This window comes from Convolutriloba macropyga, chromosome 2 (assembly GCF_964194025.1).
Source record: "Convolutriloba macropyga chromosome 2, txConMacr16.3, whole genome shotgun sequence".
NCBI classification, from domain to species: domain Eukaryota; kingdom Metazoa; phylum Xenacoelomorpha; order Acoela; family Convolutidae; genus Convolutriloba; species Convolutriloba macropyga.
This window is the reverse complement of record NC_134469.1, coordinates 73515014-73532316: the sequence shown is the minus strand read 5'-3', so window position 1 is coordinate 73532316 and position 17303 is coordinate 73515014. Positions and strand designations below refer to the sequence as shown.

Below are 17303 nucleotides of genomic sequence, written 5' to 3'. Positions count from 1 at the left end.
ACGAATTTGAATTTATTAACCAATCAGATTTAAGGAAAACTGCTTTGCAAATAATGTATGCAGAAATAATGTATGAAAAATATTGTAAGAAATTTTGCTTAATCGAAGTTTTTGGCTGCAGAATTGGGCTGAATTGGGCTGGTATTGAGCAGGGCAAAAACTTAATATTTGGGGGCTGGGGTAATAGAAAAGATTCAACAGTTCTATAGAATAGTTTTCATTTCCGACCCAATTAGTTTCTGCGAAAAAAAGGCCACGAAAATATGGGTTCTTCAGTCTTCAAATCTTGAATGCAGGTCACAAATCTTTTCATTTGTAATTTTGGGGATTCACCACGATCTTTCTGCAGCATATCTAGTCAGGAAGGAAGTTGCCGATGACGCAATTGACATATAACATTCCAAATATTTGGTTTTGTTGCTTCAATTTCTCGTCTCCAGGACGAGTTCCACCCCCCCCCACGTACCTCATAGATATTTGTTGTTGTGAGTAATGTTTCCGGTCTGTCAATTAAGACCAGGAAACCAATTATCTCAGCCATAATCAAAAATATTTTTTATAAAACTGTAAAAATTTTGCAAAAATCAATACAAGCTGGCGATGAAATGCACAATGTGGCCGCACTAATAAATTGATCCGGTGGTCGAGAACGGGTAAATCAAAAAGTCTGTTGGCGTTTAAATTTAAAATTTCTTGAGTTCGATATGTTGATGTAACATCAAAATCTGGAAACTTTTGATAAATGCATCGACAGTAATGAAACCAAAATCCCATGGTTGGCGATAGCGGAAGAAACTTTTTTTCAAACTGGAATCACTCCATCCTCAAAACCTGTTAGTATACATTCCGGCATTAATGGAAAAAAACCAGTCCGCGCATTTTGAGTTTTAAAAAAGTTGATATAAATAGCTTCGATTGCTTACTCTGTAAAATCTTTTCAAAGCTTTCATTAGGATCCTGTCCACTAAGTTTTTGTTTTTTTTACCCAAAATTGAAGCTCAGCTATATCTTTCTGCTGCACAATGATTATGTTTTGGTGGTTCCTTTTCAAGGCCTCCTTTTGATAAATTTTATGAAAGTAGATTTGTAATCATTTTTGCAGCACCTATAATACTCAACTGAATTCGTAACTAGCAAGCTGTCACTTCGATATTGCACGAATTCAATTGCACGAATTTTCATTATAAACAAATTTTTTGTCTAGTCAAAGTATAAGAGCAATTAAATTCAGGTGCCATTTTGAGGTGACGTCTCAACAAATATGCATGCCAAAATATAGGATTTTCAACGAACCTGATTGGTCGACATGTGGAAAACTGAAATTTGTGAGGCTGAACAAACTAAATTAGACATAGCCCCGTTCTATATTCTACGTTTTACGCTTTTGGACAAGCCTCGCGGAACATGGCCATGGCCTGCGGGACTGGTTTTGAATTTCTCACAACCATTTGTGAGCCCCCCACCCCCCGAAAAAAAAACATTTTTTTCTCTTTCGGCGTAACACGGTTTTTGATCACAAAGAGGATAGTTTCATTTATTTTAAAACTCGAAAGATCAGTCAATCAGAAAATATTATTTACATTTTTCAATTCTGATTGGTCAGCAATAAAATATTTATACTTTGATACTTCTGCCATTTTCATTTGCGCTGTTAATCTTCTGTGTTAGTTATTTAATGCAGCCCTCAATTTCTCTTGCAAAAAAATGCGCCTTAAATTTAGTCAATTTTTAGCCGATCAGTCTTGCAAAAAATTTCTGCTTTTCTCTCAACTTTACAGTTTTTGATCTGTTTTCCTTGGTGACTTCAAAAAGAGCCAAAATCAAAAAGAGCCGACGTAAAAAAGCCAAAAACTGCACCTAGATCCCATTAAAAATTAAAATTTTTCCTTTATTCAAGAACAGCTTTTGATTCAACATGAAAAGGAAAAAACAACATGAAGAAGTTACTAGCATAACGACTCTTTAAGTCTTTGAGTAAAAGAGGGCTCCCAATACAATACAAAATCGAATTGTAGGAGAAAAACGATTCTTTTATGTTCCCAGTGTCTTAATGCACCCAATTAAAAGTTGTGTTGTTATAAAGCGCAGCTGTCAGATTGCCCGAACAGGTTCTAAATAGACTTCGTGCATTAAAATACAGATAGAGATACAGGGGAAAAAATGAAAAGTTGTTCGCGCCTCGCAGATACTATATAAATAAGTTTTCTTATAAAATTAAAATTGAAGTGCAAAATTTTTTTTTTGCTGAGGAGGTAAGTAACGCATAATCAAGATCAAGCTACGACAGGTGTGCCAATTTAATTCAGCGGGGTGTATCCTTGAAACCTTTTTCCAGAGAGGTTCGAACCCGTGATCTCGCAATTAACCGCCAGTCAACTTACAAACTTGCGTACCAAAAATTTCAGCTTTGACATCAATGAAAGCAGCAAAAATAACAAATACTTATTCTTCGAGAAGTCAGTTGAAAATGACAAAGGGAATTAAGTTGATTGGAGAAAATTTATCTCCACGTACTAATAGCGAAACCCAATTTATGCAATCAGAAAAAGTATCATCGAAGACACATCATGGTGACGTTGAAGAAATAGTCAAAACCTCGAAGATGGGCAAAAAACTGAAAAAATAACCGTAATAATAGTTGCTTCTATAAAAACGGTTTTGATTTTTCAAATAACCACAACCCACACAGAAGCCCTCAATTACTGGATAAGAAAACAGAGGGCTCAAAACAGTTAGCAACCGAAGAGAATTGAAAAAAAAACGGAATTGGAATTTTGGAGGCTAAAATGCAACCAAAAATCAGAAAAGAATGTATAAGATAGAACATGAATTCAACCTCTTTCTTTAACTAAAAAAGCAACAAGATAAAGGAGACAGATTAAAATTCAATAATGATCTGACTAAAGAACCAAGATCCAAGAAAAACTGTTGAAACAGTCAATCAATTAGTAGTAAAATGTGATCAAATTCTTGAAACTGAATTTTAGTCAACAAAATCATTAGAGAAACGATTGAAAAATTCAATAAGCAGCCCTCTTTCAATAATAATAATACGAAATAAAATCGAATTTTCAAAACAATGTAGTCTTTGCCAAAACTTTTGAAAAACTATTGATGGAACTACAAAAAAACTTTCAAATGAACCTAAAACATTCAACGCGAAACAAATATTATGATTACCAAACAAAATAAACTGTAAACTAACAAATGAAACCAAAAATGAACCAAAATTGCCGGATTCAATTTTTTAAATGTTTTTTTTTTAAACAAACCCTCATTTTAGAATGCGCAGAATTAATTGAAAATGGTTTGTTATCAAAAACAAGGATTTAAAAAAGATAAACACAAACAAAAATTGATAAACCCGAAATTTAATTTAAAAAATATTGAGCCCAATTTAACTTTTCGATACGCATTTTTGAGACCTCAAAAGCACTGTAATTTCTGGGAAGACCCAATTACAAACATGAAAAATGAGACAAACGGCTTAAAACGGTATTGTTTCAAGACTAAGAATAGTTCACATCGCAGATATACTCACTTTCTCCCTTAGGGTAAAAAAAACTATTGCAAAAATTAGACCTTCGGGTCAAATAGCCGGAAGAATTCCCGAAGCGACTCGAAATAGCACAATGACACCCCTAATTGTCAAAAAGAACCTCCTACTTAATTGAACTAACGGTTTTGAACAAATACAGTGAAAGTTAACAATGAAAATTATCGCACACATTTTTTAAAAAGAATTCCTGAACAACGTTATCCAGACAATAACACATTTCAAAAATATTTTTGAGAGAAAATCGTGATCACTTCTTCTAAAGCATTTACTTAGCCTAACACCTAGCAGAAACGTATTACACATTTGAAAAAGAAAGCCACAATGGAATTCAGCGGCTGTAGCCTCGATAAATTTTTCTGTATGGATGCAAAAACATCAGCCGACAGTAGGATTCGTCCACCGAACTCTTGAGTCTTGAACGGAGGTATAAACTACTGGGCTTTCAGGGTCTTGCCAACTAGTCTATAACAATCGTTTTCGTCTGAACAACAAACTTTATTCCGGAGTAAGTGCAATTGTAACCACTCAAAAATCAAGAAGTGCGTGAAAGAGTCACTTGCGAAGTCAAAGATTATTCTAGAAGAAAAGCGCAAAACGGTCAGGCAAAAAATCAAACAAAACCAACTGCCGTCGGGCAAATTGCTCTCAAACGACCGGCGAGTGGTTGGCTTTGTCAGTAGCTAGCCACACTTCAGTGAGGCTAGCTTTAGCTCGATTCGACTCTAAAACTTTCTAGCCTTGTTAGTAAATAAATCAAATAAAAAACTGATTTTAAAAAATTGCAAAGTATTGCAAAACTTAAAAGCTTCGAGATTTCGCAGTGAAAATGTTCAAAACTATTTTTTCTCTGGAGTTATGTCAAGTAACCAATCTGCAATACTTGAAAAGCTTCGTTGGCCAGTAATGATCGTTAAACTCAGAAAAGGTCAATAATAATCAAAAATTTTGAAAATAATCGCAAATCAAAAAATCGCTAAAAATCAAGATATTAAAATCTTCAAAACCACATCACTCTCCCAAGAAACTATCCATAAGCCCTATTCCAAGCTTTAAAAAGTTTCAATCGCCCATAAAGATCCATAAATTTGGAACATAACAATAAATTTCCGAAAATTTGAAAAACTAAATTTTATCGAAAAAGGGCTAAAACTGGAGTCTTTGATGATCATTCCATTAACTATAGAAACTATGCAACAGCTGATCACCAAGCCTTGGAGGAGGTCTCTAGGACCCCGGTGCCCGAAAAAATCATAAAAATCTAAGATTTACAAAAACTTGAAAAAATTGCAATGTTTTTGAAAAAATTGCTGTTATTAAAATCTTGATAAACATTCCATTACATCTAGAAGCTATGCAATAACCTATAATCAAACCCCAGAGGAGGTTATGTGGCTCTCGAGGCTGGAGAAACCTAAAAACTGACTAAAATTTTCAAAAAAGTTAAAAGCTTGTCATTAAAAATTGAAAGCAACTACATAGCTTATAAAATGTTTTCAGTATTTTATTATCAAACCCTTAAGGAGATTTTTCTGGCCCCTACGTCCGGGAAGACGCGAATAATGAACAAAAAAATGTTGAAATTGAAAAAATTTGAACGTTTTGTCAAAATCAATTTGCAAGTTTTTTTTTTTTTTTTTTTGGGGGGGGGGGGGGGGGTTGGGTCAACACCGTGGTGGTGGGAGGGGTTAACAGTGGAGGTGTCTTCAACCTCTATGAAACGCCCTTCACACCATAAGTTTAAGTCTCCAAATCAGTTTGAGCTGAAAGAGCTGAAAGGCTCTAAGCGCACTTAATGCCCACTGGGCGCTGCCTTTTTATCCTATTTTTGAGTACGAAAAGTCAAAAGCGTCCGACAAAAAAATGGTCATGCGAAAAATCGCATGAGAAAAGACCGACAGGACTAATATAATTATTACAAACTTCGTTTGAGAGCAATTAAAAAAGACACATACGTTTACAATAATTGCTTCTCATTCGAGAGCAATGAAAGAAAGATATTTGTTTTATTCATCTGTGCAAAAACCCTGTCTAGTTTTCAGCATAAGCCAAAAAATGCTTTCTAAAATAAAGATTGAACGAGATTAACGAGACACAAAATCAAAACATATGCAAAAAAAAACAGAAAATCTGCAAAAATTTTCCTTGAAAATACTCAATAATCTCAATCAATTATCTCAAAAAAACAACTGAAAAATACTATCAATTAAATCTAAAGTAAGCTTCAACAACAAATTTGAAACACAGATTTCGCCAAACTATAAAATTTAAGAAAATAAAACAGCAAAAATGAATTGTGCAACATGCTAAAAAAGGCTAAAAATCTGCTTCATATGGTCACAAATGCATCCCAACTCCTTAATACTAGTTTAGATAAACGGTACAAACATTTTTAATTGGAAAAAATGGATTTAAATGAAATTTTGACTTAAATACTTTGTTTTCATGTAAATACTCGAAAAATTTCGATAAAAAACGATCCACCAACACTCGTCTTCGAGTCGTTTAAACCCAAGAACACCACAATAAAGCTAAGCTCAACATATTTTCGCAGTTGAAATACGAAAAAATTTCCAGCTCAACGAGGTCGGCTATCGACAAATTGTGAAGTTAGGTAAGTAATTATGAAAGTTGTCTCCGGGAAACAGGAACACTCTAAAGAGTGTTTATTATGCTGAGCAATTGACAGCTTCCAAATCTTCAATGAACATCCAAGACAACAGTTGAAAGCTCGCAACACAATTCCCACTATATTTATTTGTCCTTTTCCAAAACATGAGAACAAGAAATCAAATTTTAAAACAACTGGTCGTATAAGAAGGACAAAAATTAATAAAAAGGACAGTTATTACAGTTTCAAAGCAGTCAATTTTAGAATTTCAACTCAAAAATGTTTCAGAAAAAAATATCTCTTGGTTCTGCTCATGTCATTTGACTACACGCTGCTTCAAGTGAGCGAAGTGGAATCGAGAAGTGATCCTGATAGGTACTCAGCGTTCTCCTATTTCTTCCACCCGAAATTCTCCGGATCCTCCAGAATGTCCATTACTGTGGCGTTCTGTCACTCTGCTATTGTCTTCGTACTCTAGTTGCTCTTCTTTGATTTGAATATTGCCGTTGTCTAGCCTCTTCGAGCCTTCTTTAGAGTCCTTACCCTAAATGAACGTCATTTGGCAAACAGAAATTATTCAAGTACACAATATTTTCGGAGGGCACTGCCAAAATTTTAAAAGATTTTATGATATAGCTTATAACTAAAACAGCACACTCGGGTAGGTGTGAAGGTGCAAATAATTTGCTCTATGTAATCTTCAAGCGTGCGACACGAAGGTCACTCACTTCACTTTACATGAAAACAATGAGAGCAACTTTAGTTATCAAAAAAATATAATTTATATTAACTTAAATTTCAAAAAAATATCATAAGTTCCTCGCAAAAAATCACAAAAATTCAGCAATTAAAGAAAACTTTTTTGAAAAGATTCCGGCTCCTGAGCTTATTATTAACCTAGCCGGCAGATTGCCGGAAAATAGCCGCCGTTGACGCCCATCGGTATTGAAACAGAAAAAAAAAGAGATCAAATTAACAAAATTTTATCCTTAAGTTTCAAAAAATGAGCAGTTTCAGTTAGATTCTAAACCTATACTTACTTCAGCTTCTAAACTGAAGTGTAATAAGCTTAATACTAATATCAGCTAGCAATCGCTCTAATGAACATTGATAACCTAATGCACTATGACTTAATAACCGCGCTTTATCGGTCTATCCCGTTTCTTTTGATTTTGCTCTTTTGACATTGACCGTATTCAATACATAGCGTAATTCAATGCGTGAAAGAATTTAGAACTCATTCAGTTGAAACAGTGAGTGGGCAAGGGAAAGGAGAGCGCCTAAATAATAGCCGTTTGAGAGGCGAAAAGTCAAATAGGTCAGGCGAAACATCGGTTAAGCGAAAAATCGCATAAAAAGACCAACAGGATTAAAAACATACCCGGCAGATTGCCGGAAAATAGCCGCCGTTGATTCCAATAAGCATGATTGGGATTGAAATAACAGAAGATATTGAAAAAAAAAGATTTTTGTACAAAAACATTTTTTTAAGTCCGATTTATTTTGATGGCATTTCGTAGTTGAACATACTTCTGTTTCGTAGAGAGAGGCTACAGGGGCTACTATCAATAACAATAAGCATTAGAGAGAGGTAACTAATACTTACAGGAACGACGTTCAAATAGCGGGCATCTAAAATTGGGCTTTATGGGTTTATCCCGTTTCTATTTCTGACTTCAATTTTTTATACTGACTCTGTTCATTTTGAATTGCTTTGCTGAGCAACTGATGTTCAAAATCACTTTTAGCAGAATGAGAGAAGAGAGAAACTAGCCTAGAGAAGTCAAAAAGATTTCACGCAAAATGTTGAAAAGGCGGCAAAATGAGGTAAAGCGAAACATTTTTTTATTCGACGAAGTAAAAAAAAAAAATAGGAGCGCTATAATAGCCGGCTGAGAAGATGAGGGCGGCTATTAAAAAACCAACAGGGCTAATATAATTGCAACAACTTCATTTGAGAGCAAATTGTTACTTCTAAATTTCTCTAATTTTTTTTTAAAATTTATCATTTTCACCTATGCATTCAGATACTTGCAAAATCTGTTGGCAACAATTAACAGAAACAAAAAGATTTGTAACGTCCACCAAGGCCGTGATTTAAGAATCTAGCTCGTTAAAAAAAATTTTAGAAGCAGCACTCTCATTTTAATTCAAAACAGGTACGGAAAGATGGCACGCCACAAAATCACTTGCTATTTTGCTTCACAGCTTTCAGGACTATCCTTCCGATTACCAAATATAACCGACGAACGTTGTACGAACCTCTCATAAACAGCAGGCGAAGGTTTCGCTTTGGTAGACACCACCTTCAGCTTAGCGAACCTATCTCAAACGGATAGAGGGAGGTATCCAAACCCGCATAAATTGCCCTTCACACTTTGAGTTGACGCCTACACAAAAGATTTCGAGGGAGGGACGAAGGGGAAGAATAAAGGACTAGGAGACTAATCAGACTGGGAGAAATGCTCAGCAACCTCACTGGAGTGGAGAGAAAGGGACTGAGAGGCAATTTTCACAAACATACCCGGCAGATTGCCGGAAAATAGTCGCCGTTGATTCCAATAAGCATGATTGGGATTGAAATAACAAAAGATATTGAAAAAAAATATATTTTTGTACAAAAACATTTTGTTAAGTCTGATTTATTTTGATGGCATTTCGTAGTTGAACATACTTCTGTTTCTCAGAGAGAGGCTACAGGGGCTACTATCAATAACAATAAGCATTAGAGATGGTAAATAAGACTTATAGGAACGACGTTCAAATAGCGGGCATCTAAAATTGGGCTTTATGGGTTTATCCCGTTTCTATTTCTGACAACCAATTTTGTACTATCTCTGTTCATTTTGAATTGCTTTGCTGAGCAACTGATGTTCAAAATCACTTTTAGCAGAATGAGAGAAGAGAGAAACTAGCCTAGAGAAGTCAAAAAGATTTCACGCAAAATGTTGAAAACGCGGCAAAATGAGGTAAAGCGAAACATTTTTTTATTCGACGAAGTAAAAAATAGGAGCGCTATAATAGCCGGCTGAGAAGATGAGGGCGGCTATTAAAAACTCTTTTACACCATTATATATATGTTTCTCATTAGTTTCCATGAATGGGAGAGCTTGAAAAAGAAGACGCCCAAAGAACACTGCATAGTACTTAACCTCCTCGGGCTTTACGAGTTTATCCCGCTTGAAGTCGTAGCCAGAAGACGAAGAATCAAAAGCATCATTTGAGAACCTACAATTTTATTCCAACACTATTTCCTCGCTACACAAGCAGAACTATTTGATCAAACAAAACTGTTCACAAATTCAATCTTGAAAAGAATTCAAATTCTTTGCGTTGTGAAACAGCTACAAAAAAATCAGAAAACAGCCCAAAAGGTTGTATAAAAATTGCTCAAAATCCTAATCTTGGAGCTACCTAGGGCCTAGCAAGCAACACTAACAACATAGACGGCAGATTACAGGAACAGCTGCTAAAGAAATATCCTAAAGGGCCGTATAATAGAGATAGCAACAGCTACAGATATAAGTTGAAAAAGTTATCGAAGCCAATCAAAAAGCTATGCTCAAAACATTTAGCGATATATTAATAAAAATTGTTAAAATTAATTCCGCAGAAGCATTTTCAGTAGTGACCTTTATTGCAAATATCAGTTCCTTTGACCTTAAACTAACTCAAATTAAGCTTAAGTTTTTAAGTGCAGAAGTCATTTTATTGAGTGAGGTAAGTCACACATGATCAAGATCTTATCACGCAAATAACCTATTATCTTTGGCTAAATAGAGTATTAAATAATGTCACGCCGTTACTGAGATGAAGAAGTCATTCAGAAAATGTGACTTTTTCAGCTTTGCTCTGTGAACAAATGTAAAACGAAAAAGAGCGCCAGACGATGAAACATACCCGGCAGATTGCCGGAAAATAGCCGCCGTTGATTCCAATAGGCATGATTGGGATTGAACGAATAGAATATATTGAAAAAAAAAAGATTTTTGTACAAAAATATTTTTTAAGTTCGATTTATTTTGATGGCATTTCGTAGTTGAACATACTTCTGTTTCTTAGAGAGAGGCTACAGGGGCTACTATCAACACCAATAAGCATTAGAGGTGGTAACTAAGACTTATAGGAACGACGTTCAAATAGCGGGCATCTAAAATTGGGCTTTATGGGTTTATCCCGTTTCTATTTCTGACTTCAATTTTTTATACCGACTCTGTTCATTTTGAATTGCTTTGCTGAGCAACTGATGTTCAAATTCACTTTAAGCAGAATGAGAGAAGAGAGAAACTAGCCTAGAGAAGTCAAAAAGATTTCACGCAAAATGTCGAAAAAGCGGCAAAATGGTAAAGCGAAAAAAAGTTTGACGAAGTAAAAAAAAAAAAAAAAAATACGAGCGCAATAATAGCCGGCTGAGAAGATGAGGGCGGCTATTAAACAAAAAACCAAGAGCTCCGTAATATAGCTCCGCTCAGCTTACAGTCCGCAGCTATAAAATGACTCGAAAACAGAACTTTAGATTTGACGCTAACAAAGTTCTCAAGTATTCCTTACAAATATACGTATATGATAATGAGTTGATGAAGTACAATACTCTTTAACATCTGGGCAAATGATTTTGCATGAAGGGAAAATAATTTTGCACGAGGTTACGGTGAAAGAATGAGAACATGACAAAGAAAGTTTTCTTACTTCATTCTTGATTGGCGATCGGCATAAATTGAAATTCTTTAAATAGACGTTACTTTGACAAACCTTGACCGTTTTAATTGTATAAATTCAATTGTCATAAACATTTGAGTATTTTAAAGCGTCAAGTGGATTTTCAGATGGTATTCGCCAACTTCAGCTTTCGCCATATATTTCATTTCCATTTACAGTAATATCGCAGCTGTTTTTTGCAGTATGCCATTCATCAGTCTTGTGACTTATTGATGAAAAGTCGAGACATCTGCTTTTACAGCTCTTCAACTGCAATTGATCATGTGGGGTATCGTTTCGCTCATTAGCACAAGTATCTTGCCTAACTTTGTGCTTTATGATCGTCTCAAAGACATTCTTTGGGCCAACAACACTCGAAGGCAAAGATTAATTACATTGAATTTGAAAACAAATGGAAACATACCCGGCAGATTGCCGGAAAATAGCCGCCATTGATTCCAATAAGCATGATTGGGATTGAAATCACAAAAGATATTGAAAAAAAAAGATTTTTGTACAAAAACATTTAAGTCCAATTTATTTTGATGGCATTTCGTAGTTGAACATACTTCTGTTTCTTAGAGAGGCTACAGGGGCTACTATCAATAACAATAAGCATTAGAGAGAGGTAACTAATATTTATAGGAACGACGTTCAAATAGCGGGCATCTAAAATTGGGCTTTATGGGTTTATCCCGTTTCTATTTCTGACTTCAATTTTTTATACTGACTCTGTTCATTTTGAATTGCTTTGCTGAGCAACTGATGTTCAAAATCACTTTTAGCAGAATGAGAGAAGAGAGAAACTAGCCTAGAGAAGTCAAAAAGATTTCACGCAAAATGTTGAAAAGGCGGCAAAATGAGGTAAAGCGAAACTTTTTTTTATTCGACGAAGTAAAAAAAAAAATAGGATCGCTATAATAGCCGGCTGAGAAGATGAGGGCGGCTATCAATAATGAAAATCGTTGCTTTTAGATGATAAAGGTTTTTCCTTGCTTTCAGTTATCCTTCAACACAAATGATCGTTTTTTGAAGCAATTTTTAACTTTATTTGCAGAATGTCATTTTGCGAACAGATCAAAAAATAGGTTGCCATCATATGCAGGTAGCAACTGCTCTTAGCCAGCAACCCTTCTTTATTATTTCATCAGCTATAGCTACATTCATTTCATATTACAAACGCTGTGGTAAAAAATCAACTTACGTTAACTCCATCGCCGTGTTCTCGGTTCTTTGACATCTTCCGTGATCTAAAATTCACAAGACAAGCCTCAATTAGTAGTTAATTATGTTTTGCTGAAATACATTAAAACAATACGCGAAAATTAGAGGCTCACTAAAGCTTGAAGTAATGCAGGGAAATTGTTATTACGGACAAAACTTCAACACCGAATCGTAATCACCTAAAACGTACGCACCGGTTCGTAGGCGAATTCAGATTGAAGTCAGATCAATAACATATTAACTTAGGGATCGTTTGAGCCCAGGACGCCTGCTTGGAATAGATTGTTTGGTCAATAATAGTTTTTTTTTGTCAAAAATTGGAATATATTTCTGACTACGCTAAAAATATTCAAAAAACGAGTTGATGAAATTACCGGCGCCGCTTACAAACTACGCAAAAATAGCTGAAAGATTGCCAGAAAATAGCCGCAATAGCTTCGTAGATCTGCAGTCCAAAAAAACAGTTAAAAAGACAGACCAAAAATTACTCTTTCCCTTATAGGATGAGATGTTATATTTTGATTAAGAATCTGTAAAAGTCATTGTCGACTCTATTAGCAACTTTCAAAAAACCAAAGCGACAGAAACTCACTTGACCTATCTAATTAAAGTGCAGAAAGGTCAATTTCAAGGTGAGGAAATATTTTTGAGAGTGAGGTAAGTCACGTGTGACCAAAAACTTATTCAGGCCAATGAACAAAAAATCCCCGCCCACTATGAGTGAAAAATCAATCGAAATTGCATAAAAGAATGAACAAAAAGCAGATTTGAAGGATTGCGACGTCAAAAGATCGAAACAAAAATCTTGACAAGGTAAAAAAAACAAGTGCTGACACACACACAATTCAAAGAATTTTTATTTATTGACACAAAAAATGAGATACAGATTAACTAAAATCAAATGGAAAACCCATTTACCAGCTCATAAAACATTAAAAATCAATGTTAAATGCCGCAGTCAACAACAAACCATTAACGAGAAAGCGAATTTCTGTTCAAAGATCATTTTCTCACTTTAATTCAAAACTAGAAAAAAAAATTCACGTCACCAACCATTCCTTTTTTAGCTTAACTTCTTGCTTCGGCGTGACCAAAATCATCAATTCAATTTAAGCTCAAAATCGTGAAAATTTGTGAACGGCTCTTAAAAGGCAGCGCCCAAAATCAATTCAAATACTTTGAGTTGTAAACACATTGAGAAGGCCAATAATAGCCTCAGCTATCGCTTTGGGGCTTTTAAATTAAAACACGCAAAACGAAAAAACCAAGGGCATCGAAGTTACTCGAACAGTGAAAACGGTCAAGCAAAACATTTAGAATGACACGTCCACTTGACCTTATCTCTATGAATTAAAGTGAAGAAAATTCAATGTTGAGGTGAGGAAGTCAATTTTGAGAGTGATGTAGCTCACGTATAACCAAAAACTTAATCACTCAAAGAACAAAAAAAACTCGCTCCACTAAAACTGAGAAATGACGCCAGACGCGCACTTCAATTGAAGTTGAATGAACGAAGAACAAAAAGCAGATGTGAAGTGGTTGTGATGTCATATGGTGGTAACAAAAATCTCTACAACGAAACAAAAAAACATAGCCGGACGAATTCTGGAAACAACTAAAAGCCGTATACTCTGAACGAACAAGAAAATTTGTCAGAAAAATTTGGAAACACACTTATTTTTGATGTTTTACAATTAAGCATACAAACAAAATCTGTTGTTTCGCATACTTAATGACTAGTTTGGCGTAAGATTCTAACAGAACTCAATGCTCTCCTGCTTAACCAGTTATTCCCGTAACTGAGGACCAAAACTAAAACGGTCAAAAACGATCAGAAAAAAAGTTGGTAAAGCAAAAAACTGCACAAGAAAAACCTGCAGGACTAATATAATTGCTACATACTTCGTGTTAGAGCAATCAGACAAGCAGAAAAAAGAGAAGAGTGAAAGGCGAATTTTCCACTAAATTTTGTAAATCAAACTCTAGTGGACACAATTGTTGGAGGCACGTGCATTCCTTTCGCCTAATCGAGTTCTCATCTGATATAATATTCTCCGCTTTATCGTCGTATCGTGATCAGAGCGCGAGCGTCACAGATCACGCAAACATTGTCGGGCGTAAAGAAATTCATTCAGGGTTTTAATTCAACTAAATCGAAAAAACAAAAACACATTAGAACATAGCTGTCAGATTGTCAGAAAAAAGCAGCCGTAGCTTCGTAGATCTGCAGTCTCAAAAATACAAACATAACCAACTAACGTCGGGCGAATTGCCCTCAAACGACCGGCGAGCGGTTGGTTTTGTCAGTAGCTAGCCAGATTTTATTGAGGCTAGCTTCAGCTTGATTCGACTCAGCAGCTTTTAGTTTTCTAGCCTTAGTAAATCAAGTAAATCAAATAAAAAACTGATATTTTGAAAATTGGCAAAGAATTGCAAAATTTAAAATGAAAGCGGCCAGATTTCTCAGTGAAAATGTTCAAAACTATTTTGTCTCTGTAGTTATGTCAAGTAACAGTAACCCATCTGCAAGACTTGAAAAGCTTCGTTGGCCAGTAATGATAGTTAAACTCAATAGTACAAAAATAATCAAATATTTTGAAAACAATAGCAAATTTTAACAAAATCTTTTTGAAAATCAAGATATTAATCTCTTCAAAACCATTTAGTTGTCTCAAGAGACTATCTAGTATTCCCATTTTATGCTTTAAGTAATCGCATTGGCTCAAAGATGCATAAACTTTGAACATAATAATTTTCAAAAAATTTGAAAATTAAATTTTATCAAAAAATTGATAAAGCTGGAAATATTGATAACCATTCCATTAACTCTATAAACAATTTGAAAATTTATTGTCAAATCTTTGAGGAGGTCCCTTAGGGGAAAAAGATAAAAAGCTCATAAAGATTTTTAAAATCTTGAAAAAACTGCAAATATTTTCAAAATTGCTGATACTAAAATCTTGAAAACATTCTATTACATCTAGAAAATATGCAGTACCCTTGGCTGATGGGGAGGGAGGGATGGGGGCGGTGGGCAACAGTGGGGTGGGGGGTAATTGGGTTGTCAACAGCGGGGGCGCCGTCAACGTCTAAGAACCGCCCTTCACAACATAAGTATAAGTCTCCAAAACAGTTTCAGCTGGAACAGAGCTGAAAAGCTCTAAGAGCATTTAAAACCCGCTGGGCGCTACCTGTTTATCCCGTTTTTGAGGACTGAAAGTCAAAACCGTCAGACGAAAAATCGGTCAAGCGAAAAATGTCAAAAAAAGACCGACAGGACTAATATAATTGCTACCAACTTCGTTTTAGAGCAATTAATAAGCTGAGCAAAAAAACTTTTTATTAAACGCTGAGATATATTTTGATGAAAAAATTGTATAAATTATTGCTGCTTCAATTAACTGCCCTTAAGTGATCTTCAATTGGAGTGGTACACATTCAATTGACCTCTTGAATTAGAGAAAAAAAGAGTCAATTTCAGAGTGGGGCAGTCATCTTGAGAAAAATTAGGTCACAGGTGACCAAAAATTCATTCACGCCAAAGAACAAAAAACTATCCACTAAGAGTGAAAAATCAGTTGAAGTTTTCTGATAGAATGAACAAACATTGTGACGTCATAAGGATCAACAAAAATCTTTAGAAACAAAAAAAACAAGTACTGACACAATTCACTGAATTTTCATTGACGAAACAGAGAAAAAATAGACATAGAATAGGCTGAAATGGATTGAAAAACCCATTTACAAATTTAAAAAAATTGAAAAGGTAAAAGTCAAGGTCAAAAGGCCGCATGTGAACAAAATAGCGAGGAAGCCCGTTTTTGTTCAAACATCATTCTCTCAATCTAATTTAAAATTAGAGCGAAAAATTTCACGCAGCCAACCACTTCTTTACTGCTCCACTTCTTGTTTCAAATCATCAATTCAATTTAACCTCAAAATTTATCATGAAAATATGTGGACACTCCTAAAAAAAGGGAGCGCCCAAAATCAATTCAAAAACTTTAAGTTGTGAAAACAAAGAGAAGGCCAATAATAGCCTCAGCTATCGCTTTGCGGCTATTAAACTTAGGGCATAGAAAAAGTTAGGGTCCAGAAGTCACTCGAACAGTAAAAACCGTCAAGCAAAAACAAGCGATCGACACGTTTAACAAAAACCGACTAACGGCGGGCGAATTGCTCCCAAACGACCGTCAATCGAAGGGCTTGGGTAGCAGTCAGATGAGGCTTAGTGATGCTAGCACTAGGGGTGAGCCTATGGGTTCACATTCTCAGAGACTATTAGAGCGTAAGTCTCTAAGAGAACTTAAGAGCTCTCCGGGGGTCACCTGTTTATACCCGTTTTCGAGGGCGAAAAGTCGAAAGGCTCAGATGAAAAATCGGTCATGCAAAAAATCGCGTAAAAAATCCACAGGACTCATTTAATTAATACAAACTTTGTTTGAGAGATATTAAAAACTGGAGATTGAATATTTTTGCTTGTGTAGCATTCCTCAGAGCCTTTTAAATCAGGAATCTTAATTATACAGAGGTTGCACTTAATTTCAAGAGTCTGTTAAGTCACGTATGATCAATATAGGAACACAAAAATTGCCGAAGAGCAGTCAAACGGTTGCGAAGGTCGAGAAATCAGGTCACAGAGACAAATACAGTTGAAAGGAAGAGTTCATTTCCGAAGTTCGTTTTAGAGCAATTAATAAGCTGAGCAAAAAAACTTTTTATTAAACGCTGAGATATATTTTGATGAAAAAATTGTATAAATTATTGCTGCTTCAATTAACTGCCCTTAAGTGATCTTCAATTAGAGTGGTACACATTCAATTAACCTCTTGAATTAGAGAAAAAATAATTCAATTTCAGAGTGGGGAAGTCATCTTGAGAAAAATTAGGTCACAGGTGACCAAAAATTCATTCACGCCAAAGAACAAAAAACTATCCACTAACAGTGAAAAATCAGTTGAAGTTTTATGATAGAATGAACAAACATTGTGACGTTATAAGGATGCAACAAAAATCTTTAGAAACAAAAAAACAAGTACTGACACAATTCACTGAATTTTCATTGACGAAACAGAGAAAAAATAGACATAGAATAGGCTGAAATGGATTGAAAAACCCATTTACAAATTTAAAAAAAATTGAAAAGGTAAAGGTCAAGGTCAAAAGGCCGCATGTGAACAAAACAGCGAGGAAGCCCGTTTTTGTTCAAACATC

At 35.1% G+C, this 17303-nt stretch overlaps 1 protein-coding gene across 3 annotated transcripts in view; it reads right to left on the bottom strand.

Moving 5' to 3' along the window:
- Positions 1-6332: 6332 nt before the first annotated feature.
- Positions 6333-17303, bottom strand: part of LOC142334688 (putative splicing factor, arginine/serine-rich 7) — a 42630-nt gene continuing 31659 nt past the window's right edge. For 2 of the 3 annotated variants that reach the window (XM_075382920.1, XM_075382921.1), the window contains exons 10-11: positions 12070-12115; positions 6333-6711 (exon numbers count right to left, since the gene is read on the bottom strand). In XM_075382920.1, the coding sequence (XP_075239035.1) occupies positions 6547-6711; positions 12070-12115 (211 nt within the window). In that variant the 3' untranslated portion in view covers positions 6333-6546. Of the gene's footprint in view, positions 6712-8412; positions 8558-12069; positions 12116-17303 lie in introns of those variants that run through there. The other variant, XM_075382922.1, reaches the window with a different exon arrangement.